The sequence below is a fragment of the Thunnus albacares genome, chromosome 4, assembly GCF_914725855.1.
Source record: "Thunnus albacares chromosome 4, fThuAlb1.1, whole genome shotgun sequence".
Classification (NCBI taxonomy): domain Eukaryota; kingdom Metazoa; phylum Chordata; class Actinopteri; order Scombriformes; family Scombridae; genus Thunnus; species Thunnus albacares.
Window position 1 is genome coordinate 17,448,978 of NC_058109.1, and position 13,539 is coordinate 17,462,516.

The 13,539-nt window shown below is 39.6% G+C and overlaps 2 protein-coding genes across 13 annotated transcripts in view; one reads left to right on the top strand and one right to left on the bottom strand.

The window, feature by feature from the left end:
- The window catches only part of cacna2d2a (calcium channel, voltage-dependent, alpha 2/delta subunit 2a), a 155,715-nt gene extending 151,852 nt beyond the window's left edge, over positions 1-3,863 (top strand). For all 10 annotated transcript variants that reach the window (XM_044347711.1, XM_044347712.1, XM_044347707.1 and 7 more), the window contains 5 exons: positions 1,214-1,269; positions 1,894-2,017; positions 2,317-2,426; positions 2,705-2,787; positions 3,654-3,863. In XM_044347711.1, the coding sequence (XP_044203646.1) occupies positions 1,214-1,269; positions 1,894-2,017; positions 2,317-2,426; positions 2,705-2,787; positions 3,654-3,776 (496 nt within the window). In that variant the 3' untranslated portion in view covers positions 3,777-3,863. The remainder of the gene's footprint in view (positions 1-1,213; positions 1,270-1,893; positions 2,018-2,316; positions 2,427-2,704; positions 2,788-3,653) is intronic.
- Positions 3,864-4,933: 1,070 nt separating this feature from the next.
- Positions 4,934-13,450, bottom strand: abhd14b (abhydrolase domain containing 14B). Of its 3 annotated transcripts, none has more exons than XM_044347718.1 (5): positions 13,338-13,450; positions 11,457-11,671; positions 10,564-10,805; positions 9,227-9,417; positions 4,934-8,085 (listed from the first exon to the last, which is right to left on the bottom strand). In XM_044347718.1, the coding sequence occupies exons 2-4, from the start codon at positions 11,668-11,670 to the stop codon at positions 9,238-9,240; spliced, it is 636 nt and encodes a 211-aa protein (XP_044203653.1). In that variant the 5' UTR covers position 11,671; positions 13,338-13,450; the 3' UTR covers positions 4,934-8,085; positions 9,227-9,237. The 3 variants fall into 3 exon arrangements, with proteins under 3 accessions (XP_044203653.1, XP_044203654.1, XP_044203652.1); XM_044347719.1 differs by having other exon boundaries at positions 9,221-9,417; XM_044347717.1 differs by lacking the exon at positions 4,934-8,085 and having other exon boundaries at positions 8,712-9,417; positions 13,338-13,449.
- Between the last annotated feature and the right edge of the window lie 89 nt (positions 13,451-13,539).

Consider the following 13,539-nt stretch of genomic DNA (forward strand, 5'->3'; position numbering starts at 1 on the left):
TGAATAAGTGCTTAGAACATTATAATATGGAAATATATCACAGTCATTCCCATGTTCAACTATGTCTCATAAGTTGTTGCAGCAGTTTTTAGGTTGATACCATTTGTTACACAGATTTGGTGCAAAATTTTCCATTTTCATTTCCATTTTCAACCACTCAAGAATTGATCAAAATGGTCAAAAATCCCTCCAAAATACCACATTAAGACACCAAGACCTTGAGGAAAACCATAGAAACCGTCATGCTGTGATTTGGTATCAAAAACTTTTGACATTTGGAGATTTCTCTAAGAATTGCATTTTTGGCGATTGGATGACGAGCGCTTCTTTTCTGGAAATTGCACAGAAACCTTCCTTATTGTCAACATACAAAGGAAAGCCATTAATATCTGAATGCCCGATTTCTAGTTTGTGGTTTTAAAATTTATAAAGTTTCATGAGGCTGTGATTATCCTAAAGGTCATAATAGGTAATTTTATACAATGAAGTCAAGTGTCAAAAAATGTCTCACTACAATGAAATGGCTACTGTGGGGACTAACATCATCACACATGAATACAATTGGGCTCATTGAATCCACAAGAGTCTCAGCTTTCCAGTCATACCTAATTTATGCAATTCCAAGACTGTTTAGGGCTCCAGTATGTGGAAATATTCAAATACAACATTTTTAGAAAGGTGAAAATAACACATTTATACTGCATGCAAAAAACTACATGGTTTTTGCCCAAAACTGCATGGGATTAGCATAATGTGAGCATGTCTGTAAAGGGGAGACTCATCGGTACCCATAGAACCCATTTTCATTCAGATATCTTGAAGGAACCCCTTTGAAAATGGCCATGCTGGTTTTTCCCTCACCAAAATTTAGCCTAACTTTGGAGAGTTATTTAGCCCCCTTCCTGACAAGGTAGCATGACATGATTGGTACCAATGGATGCCTTAGTTTTATCTTCATTAGCTTTAAAACTGAGCACGCTACAGCCTCTGAAAGACAGTAATGTTGGTCGAGGTGGCAGAAGCGCCCACGGATCTCTGAGGGTTAATTGATTATAAAAATAGTTGCAGATTAATTTACTCATTATCAACTCATGGATTAATCAACTAATCATTTCAGCTCTACACAGTACCTTACTCACTAAGAAAATGCACTACATTGACTTTTTAATAAGCCACATGTACAAAATCTAATTCACACCTGGTGTCTTCACAGGTCTTTGTTCCAACAGTTTATATACGGACTGGCTTATCACAGTTGGTTTGTCACAGGTGGGTGCAAACAAGGTTACATTTAATCACTGAAGGGTAGTTTGCTGGTTTACATATCTGTGTGTGAGGGAGACTACATTTATTTGCTTTTTCTTTCCAACAGTTAGAAGATAAGTCACGTCTCATGTCTGTACATTTAACTTAGCTGGCTTGGTCTCTCAAACATACATCTATAAGCATCTCTAAAGCTCACTAATTAACACATCGTATCTCGTTTGCTCACACAAAGAGAAACATAAAAACAACCATTTCTGGTATAAGGAGTTATGGTATCAATCTTTTCATCTAACTCCTGGAAATACTGTAAAGGGAACAGTGCAGAAGTGTATTTCCCAAAATGTTGAAGTATTTCTGACCATGTAAAGTCTAGTCTTCAATCACACTTTTCTGTCATCAATCTTTGTTATCATTAGATAAGAGACTGGATGTGCTAAAATCAGATTTTGGTCACATTTGTTTATGATTATATGTAGTAGGTTGAAATAAATTGAATAAAATTCTATTTAAAAACTGTAAATACACACTATGTCTAGCTTCATAATCACATTTGTAGTATCAGATCTTATAAATCAATATAAATAACAAGTGTTACTCTAATATCTGTGTACTCTGGTGCCGCTGCAGATGAGGTGGATGCAGATGGAATCGACTCCAAAGAGCGGAGCTGCGTAATGATCCAGACCCAGTACTACTTAAGTAATCTCAGCAGCTCCTACAACATACTGCAAGACTGTGGCAACTGCTCCAGGTCTGTACACATGACAAAATGTGCTTACACATGTAAACACAGACACACATGTGCTCGCACATACACACCACAAAGAATCCCACTGTGACAGAAGCACAGTTAGCGAGACAGATTCATCTTTCTGTTGGAGCTAATAAACTCTGCTGACGATTAAACTGTATCAGCTTTAATGAAACGGACATATCATTGGCTAAATGAGCCTTATAAGACCGTCTCATGAATCTTGCTGATCCATTAGCAAATGAGCCTGTGATGTAAGTGAGCAGAGGGGGGTTGTTGACAGAGTTGTCTCTCTGCAGGCTGATTCACGCCAAGAGGATAAACAACACCAACTTGCTGTTTGTGGTGGCGGAGAAGATGCCGTGCAACACCTGCGAGATAGAGAAGCTGTCCCAGGAGGAGGAGGAGTGTATCCTTTTTCACATTGTACACCAGCTGGCAGAGAAGAAGACACACTCGCTAATCACTAGATTCTATCTCCTTATTACCATACCTGCGGAAACACAGACGTTTCACATTCATTTCAAGGTTATTTTTATCTCGATGGCGTGAATTATGACTAGTCATTCACATCTGTAGGACTGCATGAAGAATCAGTGTGTGGGCGGGTGATGAAACTGTGCAAAAAAACAACAAAAAAAAAGAAAAGTAGAAATTCAAATTTTCCTTAATTGAGTCACTTTTCAGTTAAGGAGGATAATCCATGTGAAGAAATGGCTGTTGCACGCTATCGAAAAGGACCCTCCACCTGCTTTGACAACAACATATCTGTAAGATTTTTAGACAATATCAATACACACAGTTATTGAAATCAAAACAAATAGGGAGTGTATAGCCAGTGTGAGACCAATACCAATATCAATATTTGGAAAACAATCTGATACATGTATATCATCATTTTAAATAAATTAAATTACATATTTGTTACTTGTTTAAAGATTTATGTCTTCAATAGAGGAAACAAGCTTGAGGCTGAAAGCTGCAGACAGTGTAGGAAAGTCAGAGTATTAAGAGATGGACCAACATATAGTTGGTTTTGGTCTGTAGGACAGGTGTTGGTGGTCACCATGGGGGTAATTATTGTAGTATCTTTCCTTTTTTGGACATATTATATTGTATTTTCTGCTGTGGTCATGCAATAATTAATAAAAAAGTATCCAAATAACCCCACAAACGTTGATAAGGATCCAAATCTGCTGTGTAAAGAATTGTGACGAACACATGCACTTTGTAGTGATGCATTTTACAGGGAAAAATAAACTTGTCATTACCCTCTGGTGGAGAAACTGCATAATTGCAACACTGTCTCTAAATTACAAATATATCTAAATACAGGCTAATACAATATATCTGTGACAAACTAAAATCAGCTGGTAAAAGCAGCCCTGCTGATGTGTCAGTTGGGCTCTATCAATATTTTATTTGCCACAAAATCCTTATTAAATTGATTCTGATAAAAGTTACAAACTTATGAAGTAGGAATAGTAAATAGTAACTTTGAATCCTCACAATTAGTACAAACTAGATGACAGAAGTCAGAGTAATCCATATGAAACTGTTTTCCATAGACATGCAGTATATTAATCACATCAGGTGAATTATATGTGTATTTACAGCAGCATTTTTCCTTTCACAGGAGAACACATCGGACTGTGGGCGAGGCCACTCCTTCCGTCCGTCCTTCTACAACTTACTGCTCATTCAGCTGCTGCTGCTTTATCCGGCCGTCAGCCCCCACGTTCAGTCTCTACTACATTAATTTAATTTTCCTCCACTTGTCCTCCCTTTAGCCCTCCCGAGCTTCTCTCCTGTCCTAAAACCCTCCGTGCCCCCCCCCCACCACCCCCCCCCCCCCCCCCCCCCCCACCCGCCCCGCCCCCCCTCCACTAATATAGTCATAGGTAATAATGGGACTTCCCATCACGGCAAGTTGGAAGCCCTGAGTGCCGCGCTATCCAGCCCGCTATCCAGCACGCTTCAGTTTGTGTCGCTTAGTGACAACTGCCGGACGTTTATGTCCTCAGCCAGTTAATCTTCATCAGCAGAAAGAGAGGGTGGTCCCAGATCACCTGGATCATCAGAGGCAACGTCAGAAAAGAGAAAAACAACCCCTTCCCGCCACCACCACTACCACCTCCGCCACCCAGAGAAGGAAAGAGGGAAAAGGACAGATCGATGTCCTCGTCACAGACCTCCCGCCACATACGAACTGGAGAGTTGAGGGTGTCTGTCTGTCAGACGGACGGTGGGACTTCTCCTCCTTCTCTCTCCTTCATCTCAGAGTCTCGCCACTCCGTCATCCGCCTCTCGCAAGAGGCTGTGGACCATCAAGCAACTTATTGCCACCATAAGAGAAAATAACCGAAAAAAAAAGACCTTGTCATGTATACAAAACGTCAAGTATAAACTGCTGAAGTGATGAGTATTCCAAACATATATTTAGTTTTTAATTTGAAACGGAAGTTGTTAGGTGTTAACTTAAAAAGACATGAATTAATTTATGCACTATATCTACTTGCCAAAATGAGATAGACTTTCATGTGGTCTTATTTTTATAGCCAAAACATGACAAGGAAATGGCTTCTGATTTAGATTTAGGATAAACCGCGAGAGGAAGAGGAGACACGCAGAAACTGAACGCTGATTCATTTTTGTGCGGCTCCTGTTTTCAAACTTAATTACAGATTAATGCTTTTAAGAGACGTCCTCTGAAGATTATTGTAATTACATGATGGTAATCGCATTTCTTGAAGTATTTCTCCTTATATTTACTATTTAAGGGCCAGCGCTATCTTGGCTTACACGCTTGTGACAGCTGTAAAATATTAATCAGTGTTCAGTTCCTGCAGATTTGGAGATCAGGAGCATTGTTGATGTCGTGTAGTATTCTCCTTTATGATCAACCGACCATTCTGACCTCTGGTTTAGACTGATGTAAAAGAAAAAAAAAAAAAAGAAAAGAAAAGAAACATCCCTGTGCTCTCTGATGCGAAAGCTCACCTCTGCCAATCCTCATGAGGCTTCTCCAGGAACCTCTACTAACGTTCCTAATCACTATTTGTATTTGTGCTTTACTTCTGTTCACACGACAGACACACTAAGATCTCTGCCTCATGACCGTCTCATAGTAGTTCCAGGTGGGTTTTTGTTTTAGTCATTTTGGGCAAATCAGGGTTTGTTTGTTTTTTCTTTCCACTTATATTACCTTCAACTGATGCTGTTCAACCTTCAAACTTTTTCGCTGCTGGGGGATAGGGGCTTATCAACATTTCCAACTAAAGTGCAGAAGAGGCCACTAAATATGGTGATCACGTACAAGTAGTAGTCTGGTTGTAATCTGTCACAGTTCATCATTTGATCATTGCGATGTGTGAAAAGTCATTTAGACTCCCATGTTTAGGAGCCGCTCTGTTTCATAGTGCCTTGATGCACTTTGTTTTGGAACGCATCGGCTGTATAAGAGTAGAGCTACTGTATAGTATCTTTATAAAGCAGCCATCTTTGAAGCTCGGGACAACACAGGAGCCTGTGAGACTGAATCTGTATTAGAAGCTATAGAAGTAGCTTTACACAGAGCCGTCGCACCAACTGGCTCAAGCTTAATGTATTTGCCCTCCAGAGCCACCTGACTGCCATCATATGGAGTTACTATACCGTTCCTTTACAAAGCCATGTATAGAGCTACGATACACTATCAGTAGTATACAGCGACTTAGAGCGTTTTTAGGGCCACCTGACTGCTATAGTTCTGCCTGAATCGTATGTGCGTTTGTGTTTTGTGTGCGGATGCGTGTCGATTTGCGTTAAAAACCCTCAAAGGGAATGTCTTTTAAAATGAGTTGTGGAGTGTATGACGGATGACAGTTGTGGTAGCATAGCTGTTTTTCCTGTTCATATGTTGCAACGGGCAAAATCCAGTGTTGTGGAGAAAAAAAAGGGATTTTACTGAAACAAAAAAACAAAAAAAAATCCATATTTGACCATCAGTCTGCTTATATATTAATCTGAGGGAGCGGCACAGCCCCTTCGATTCAGAAGTGTCCGAAAGAATGTGTAGTTCATCAGTGTTTTCTGTTTCAAATGCAACATAGTTAACAAAGCCTCTCTAAATGCCTTAGTGTTACACAGTACGGAGCTCTGATACTGTACGTTCCCCCACCCTCCTCATGTACACTCTTTCTCACGCACACACAAATAGATCCTCCAAAATATTCAGTCCCCTGGGTTCTCTTGGTGTTCTGCAGTAAGTATAGTGAGCTCTAATTTTGTATTTTTATGTCTTTGGAATGATAAGTTATTGATTGATGCCTGTTCGATGAAATGCTTGAAAGCGGTGGGAGATTTTTAAGTTTCAAAAGCCTCCGACCTTCGATGTTCACGCCCACCCAAACCTCACTGTATCGCTCAGGTGGGAATATTCACGCAACGATTTGAACCTTAACTACACACTCTGTACAGTTGTTGGTACTATTTGATGTGACAAACATGCTGGCACAGTAACTGCAGCGCGGCTTCGAACAAATCTGACTCACGTAAACACAAAAAAACTTGAGTGTCAGTGAAACTAATTGAAAAATTTAAAGGACCAGTATGTAGGATTTGTGGCATCTAGCAGTGAGGTTGTAGATTGTAACCAACTGAATACCCCTCCCCTCACCCTCCCCTTTCAAGCATCTAGGAAAACCTACGGTGGTCATGAAAAACGCAAAAGACCCTCTCTAGAGCCAGTGTTTGGTTTGTCCATTCTGGGCTACTGTAGAAACATGGCAGCCTCCATGGAAGGGGACTCGCTCCCTATGTAGATATAAAGGGCTCATTCTAAGGTAATGAAAACACAACAATTCTTATTCTCAAGTGATTATACACTAATGAAAACATATTTATAAATATTCCATTTCTGCCACTAGATTCCCCTTAAATCCTACAAAATGGTCCTTTAAGACGTGTTTCAAATTTGGCTCTTTTCAGTGTTCAGTGCTGGATGCAGTTTTACTTTTCTGGGATTTGTTTGTCTCTGTCTTGTGCCATTGATTCTGTCTGTTTCTACTGTCTGTAAATGAACGCTACACGTGCCTGTGGAAATGTACCCCCTGCAACTTCCTCTCTTTTCCTGGCTCTGTACGCATACAGTCTCACAAGTGAATATGTAGGCCAACAAGTACGTGCACGCATACCTGCACTGAGACATTGTGCACACACAGACACACATATATATAGATATATATATATAAGCAAACATGTGATGACATTTATTCATGCCCAGCTTTGAGATGTCAAGCACTAGGCAGAAGTAGAGCCAAGGACGTCACTTCCCAGGTGTTTTTTTTTTTTTTTTTTTGTGAGCGGGGCGGGATGTCAGAGGCAAGCTCAGGGAGTGGGTCTCCACAGAGCAGCACAGGCCTGTCAAACAGAAAGGTCACTGAGGAATCATGTAGTGACGTCTGTGTGTGCATCCCGACGTGGGGAAAAAGTCATCTGAAAAGGGACACACGTCTGATTTATGTGATTTGACAAATTAACTTTTGCCAAAAAAAAAAAAAAAAAAAAAAAGGAAAAAAAAGAAGAAAAAATAGAAAATTGGACCAGCTTGGGGATGAGAGGGAGGGGGTTCGCTTTTTGGACACGAACCCTAAAGTATGAGGGAGGGGGGGGGGGGAGAGAAAGGGTGTTCATGAAGCCCCCTCCCGACCCTCGCTGCATCTGTGTTGGTGCGTCTCTGTGGGAAAGACACGTGTGTATGTGATTCTGTAGTCTGTAGTCTGGTGCTATGTGACCATGTTTGACCAAGTGTGTGAAAAAATAACAGCAACATTTAGAGAAAAAAAATAAAAAAGAGTAAAATCAGTTGAATTTTGAGTGAAGTAAAAAAATAAATAAATATAGGAAAACAGCACTGTTGATAAGTTTGAGATCTGAAGTCAAAATGTTTAATTTCTTTCTTTCTTTTTTTTTTTTTTTTTTTAATTTCTTGTGCGTGTGTGAGTGTGAATGTTTGTGTGCGTGGAAGATTTAGCTCCTTCTTTGCTGGACGTTGGTCCATGTCGCTCCATTCTTTTGTACAGATGAAGCTAAAAAAAAAAAGAAGAGGGCAAAATTTGTAAAATATTGTGTCTGTGACTCCTTGTAAAATATTTTCAAATTGTTTATTACAGAGAATCAGTTATTAAATAATGTTCATATTTTTCACTTCATTTCTGCGTGTGGTGTTTGTTTGTTTTGTTTTTTAGCTGGAGATTCAATGAAAATATAAAATCTACAAACAATAACTCCCCTAAAATCAATAATGATACAAAATGTCACATTTGATGATATTAAAAGTTTGTGCCTCATCATTAGAAAAGTCTTGATCTGCAGTTTTCATTATGAACATTATTAAAAAGTCAAAATCAGATCATGCAGGTCATTCTTCCCTTACTCCCTCACTCTCTTCTTTCTGACCTTTCCTCCTTCCTTTCTGTCCTTCCTTCCCTCTTTCCTTCCTTCCTTTTTCCTTTCTTCCTTCTGTCCATTCATTCCTTCCTTCCCTTTTCCTTACTTCCTTCCTTATTTCCTTTCTTCCTTCCTTCCTTATTCCCGTCCTTTCTTCTTTACTCCCTTCCTTTCTTCCTTTTTTCCTTCCTCCCTTCCTTCCTTACTTGTTTCCTCCCTTCCCTTCTTCCTTTTTTGTTCCCTCCTTCCTTTTTTCCTTCCTTCCTTCCTTCCTAATTTCCTTCCTTAATAATGATACAAAATGTTACATTTCATGGTCTTAAAAGTTTGTGTTTGTGCTTGATCTGCAGTTTTCAATGTGAACACTTAAAAAGTCAAAATCAGGTCATGCAGGTCATTCCTTCCTTCCTTCCTTCTTTCTCACCTTCTTTCCTTATTACCTTTCCTCCTTCATTCCTTCCTTCCCTTTTTTATTCCTTCCTTCCTACCTTCCTTCCTTATTCCCTTTCTTCCTCCCTCCCATGTTTCCTTATTCCCTTCCTTCCTTCCTTAATAATGATACAAAATTTTATATTTCACGGTATTAAAAGTTTGTTCCTCATCATTATAAAAGCCTTGATTTTCAGTTTTCATCAGTGTCACTATTAAAGAGTCAGAATCAGGTCGTGCAGTCGGATGTTTTCGGTCCAGATTTCTCATGAATGAATAATGTGTTTATTTGCGGCTCCTCTGAGTCATTTATGTGTGACTGTGCCACGGAGGATCTCCACGCACACATACAGCGAGAAGCGTCACAGCGTATTCAGGAAGTCTATGAGAGCTTTGTGCCAAGTGTCCGGGTCGTCCAGGTAGCAGGGGTGACCCGCCCCTTTCATCACCACCACGCTGTGATTGGCCAGATTGCGGAGGTTGCGGAGCGACACCTCTCCGAGCTGAGCGTCCTGGTCACCGTAAACAATGAGCGCAGGGACCTGCGGGAGAGACGAAAAACACTCATGATGGAAAAACGGATCCTTGTGATGAGGTAAAAAGTTTCTGTCTCTGTTTTATAAAAGTCTGTTTGTGGTTTTTAGATTCAAACCGTAGCTAAAAGGATTTTCGAGATGTCCTACATTTTACCTCAAGTTTTTAAATTTTCAAACAGGTCTTGTAAAAAGATAAGAGAGGAGCATTTTATTTCTATGAGGCGCAACTAATTTCTGTTTAGATGTCAATAAGACATTTTTTGTCCTTCCTTATTCCCTTCCTTCCTTCTTTTCTTTTTCCCTTCCACCCCTACTTCCTTCCTTCCATCCTTTCTTCCTTTTTTTCCTTGCTTCATTCCCTCCTTAGTTCATTCTTTCCTTTATTCCTTCCTTCCTTAAAACTTTCCTTCCTACCTTTAATCCTTCCGACCTTATTTCGCTGCTTCCTTCCTCCCTCCTTCCTTCCTTATTCCCTTATTTCCTACCTTCCTTCCTTCTTTTAATCCTTCATGTTTTCCTTCCTCCTTTATTTCATTGCTTATTCTCTCCCTTACTTCCTTAAATATGTCCTCCCTTCCTATAATCCTTCCTTCCTCTCTTATTTTTCTCCTTTTTCTTTCCCTCATCCCCTATTTCCTTCCTTCCGTCCTTTCTTCCTTTCCTTCGTAACTTCTTCTTTCCTTCCATCTTTATTTCCTTTCTTCATTATTTCCTTCCTTCCTTCCTTGCCTTTGCTCTGTTTATCCAGTAAGAGCTTCATACATTCACTCGGACATGTTCACTTGTTTTTGGAGGGTCTTTACCTTTCAGTAACACACACACACACATCTCCTTCATGGTTAAAGCTCCTTCACTTGGTTTGCCATCTAAGAAATTTCATTTTGAAAAAGTTGAGAGTTGGATAAAAGCCAGCAGCATCTGTGAAAGTATAAAGTCACATGATATCTTCTCCTCTCATGGTAGCATGTAAAAATCCATCAGCTCTTTGAAAAGGGAGAGAAGGATGTGCTGGAAAACGAGCTTGACATTCACGGTTGCTCAAGTTATCATTTCCAGAGGAAAAGAAGAGCACACACTGTAAAAAGTTTTTCAAGAGAGGAAACTACAAACGAATGTAAAGTGGAGGCAAATCCTCACACACACACACTGTACCTTCACACTCTGGTATTGCTCTGCAGTGAATTTGTCGGTGCAGATGGGAGCTACAGGGATGTAGGCTCGTATCAGCGCCTGGTGCTGGAGGAGGAAGGGCAGCGAGTACATCCCACTGAGAGACGGGCTGATCACCACCACCGGGCTCAGGCTCAGCTGCTCACACACTTCCTTCAGGAACCCTGCAGGGGCCAGTTCTCCCACCGCTGCCGGGGCCTCGGCTGACTTAGACCGGCCGAGTCCTGTGGACACACAGAGAGAGGGAACAGCAGACTGATGTAGTATTACCATTACATCACAGTCACAGAGCATCTGATTTTCCTATAAATAAAAACCCAAAGATCTTCAAAAAAAACACAAAAAATGTTCAAGTTTGTTGCCAGACAAAAAAGATGTTTTACCTTAATCTCAAGTTGTGGCTGTAACTCATCCAGGTAGCCAGAAATTACAAATGTCCACGCTCCTTTTGTACAGCACATAAAAAATATTAACTTATTTTGTATGAAAATATAAAATATTGGAAAGTAACTCTGTTGTTTACCAATATAACTGATATTGGTTAACATTGTACAAACTGAGTATGGACATCTATCATTTCCAGCAACCATCTTTGTTTAAATTGAGATAAAAGAGGCAAACTTTTGAGAAACGGGTTAAATATCTAATATAGAATATTTGTTCATGCGGATGTTTAGAAGCATCTTTGAGGTTTCTGGAAATACCTTCAGAACAGCAGCAAGTGTTGTTAAACTATCAAAGATCACTGAGTACTTATCTTTTAAGAAAATCGAACATCTTAACTGGGAGTCGAGTGTAGTGGTAAAACATGAGAGGCACAAACTGGGGCTAATGCCCAACAAGAGCAAACTGAAGTTTGTTCCCTTCAGACTAACCTGGCAGGTCAATGGCGACTGCACGGCAGCCGGCTTTGGCTAGAGTCTCCAGAGTGCCGATGTTGAGCCAGTTTTCTGATGAGAAACGGATGCCATGAAGGAGTAAAACTGACATCCTCACTTTCCCTGTGGTGGGTTCACTTTGTCTGTAGAACAGTGGTGCTTTGCAGCTCTCCACCTGCACGTTGCCCTCTGTCACTTTCACTGCTGACATCCTGAACAGAAAACAGTTTCATTTCAGTTCCCACAGATTTTACAAATCAGACACAAAACCAGTCACATCAACATTATTTACATTTAGAGAGTTTTACTATCTGTACAACACACAACGCCTTCTTGATCCATAGACCCTCGACTATGGGAAATAGGAAAAACGGAAATGGAATAGGTGTTGTACATACAAAAGTAGCAGAAGTAGAACTGCAATACAGAAAAACAGAATGACAATACTAAGTGTATAAAGTACTAGAGATTAAATGATTAGTCAATCGATTAGTGCAGGTGTTCAATCATAATCCAAAGTAAGGGACAGATCTGGATTTTTGCTTGATGATGGAACTACGTAGGTGAAAAAGTCAGGTGGTCACCAAAGTTAAAAATCCACCCAGAGGAGAAAACAAATTCATGTACAAAATTTCATGACAAACCATCGAACAGTTGTAAAGACATTTCACTCAAAACCAAAAATGACCTCATTGTGGCACAAGAGAGAAAGTCAGAGGATCACCAAAGGCAGTTCAATTCATCGTCTGGTGACCATGAATATTGTGTAAAAGTGTAAAAATGGAAAAACTGATGTTTGTTGTTGTTTTATCATGTCATGCAGTAGCCCTGTGTCAGTGGTGAAAACAGATATCAGATCCTTGACTGAGGTAAAACAGTATCAAAATGTAAAAGTACTAAAAGTTCTGTATTCAAAATGTTATTTAAGTAAAAGTACATAACTATTAGCAGTAAAATATACTGAAAGTATCAAAAGTTTAAAGTACTCATTATGCAGAACAAATGGCTCCTGTCTGTGTTATGATTTTATTTATATTGGATTATCAGTGATGTATTAATGTGTAAGCAACATGTTAATGTTTATACTGTTTGGTAGATTATCCTAAAGGAATATATTATATTTTATACGCTTGTTCTGTGTTTTGTATATAACATCGTCATCTGCAATGTAACTACAGATGTTAAATAAATGGAAAAAGTGCAATATTTCCCTCTGAGATGTGGTGGAGTAGAAGTACAATTACCTCAAAATTGTACTTAAGTACATCAGGCTACATGAATAAATGTACTTAGTTACATTACATCACTGTCTTATGACACCTACATTTTAAAAAAACTACACAACAATAGCCAACAACAAGAGACTTAAAACAAAATGTATCATCAGGTGAGAGTTTACATCAACAAACCAGCCAAGTTCATTTAAGGGATATCTGTAAGTACCTTGTTTATTTGTATGTGTTGAGCAAACAAACAAACAAACAAAAATCAATGTAACAACAGCCTTAAAAGTTGTCACAGTTTATTGAATCCGCACCTCTCTGGCACAGTTTCAACAGTTTCACAGTTAACTGCTGCACATGTACTGCACTGGATTGAACTGCACATAGATATTTACTGAACCGGATTGAACTGCACTACACCGTTTTGCACAGTGTTCCTGTTTTTGTCCACACGCCGTATGTGAATTAACTTGGATGTCGACTCTCGGTTTAAAGAGCTGTGATGCGCTGGAGTAGAGTTTGAGAGTTTGTGGGCAGCTGGCAGGTTAAACAGTCTGATCAAAGTCCAGATAAGATCATTTTATTTGTAACATCGAGCTTGCTCTCTGCACGTTTGCTCGCAAACACGGTGAGAAAATCACCCGCCTCCTCTTACCTGACAGCTGCAGTAATGAGCCGATGATTAAACCTCAGAATAAAGAAGACGAGTTTAGTTTTGTCTGAAGCTCCAGCTGTAGTTTCACTTCATATCCCGGAAAACAGCACGAAAAAAAAAATCCTCTGGAAATTATTCTACTGACGTCTAGCGTTAGTTAAGAGAATCGCCTCCATTAAAAAAACAACAATTCAGATACACA

Excerpts from the sequence above, each read along its gene's own strand:
- abhd14b (XM_044347718.1), bottom strand. The coding sequence starts at position 11,670 with ATGTCAGCAGTGAAAGTGACAGAGGGCAACGTGCAGGTGGAGAGCTGC. Across the intron at positions 10,806-11,456 it reads AGTCGCCATTGACCTGCCAG|GACTCGGCCGGTCTAAGTCA; the intron begins GTTAGTCTGAAG and ends GTGTGTCCACAG. Across the intron at positions 9,418-10,563 it reads AGCAATACCAGAGTGTGAAG|GTCCCTGCGCTCATTGTTTA; the intron begins GTACAGTGTGTG and ends TCTCTCCCGCAG.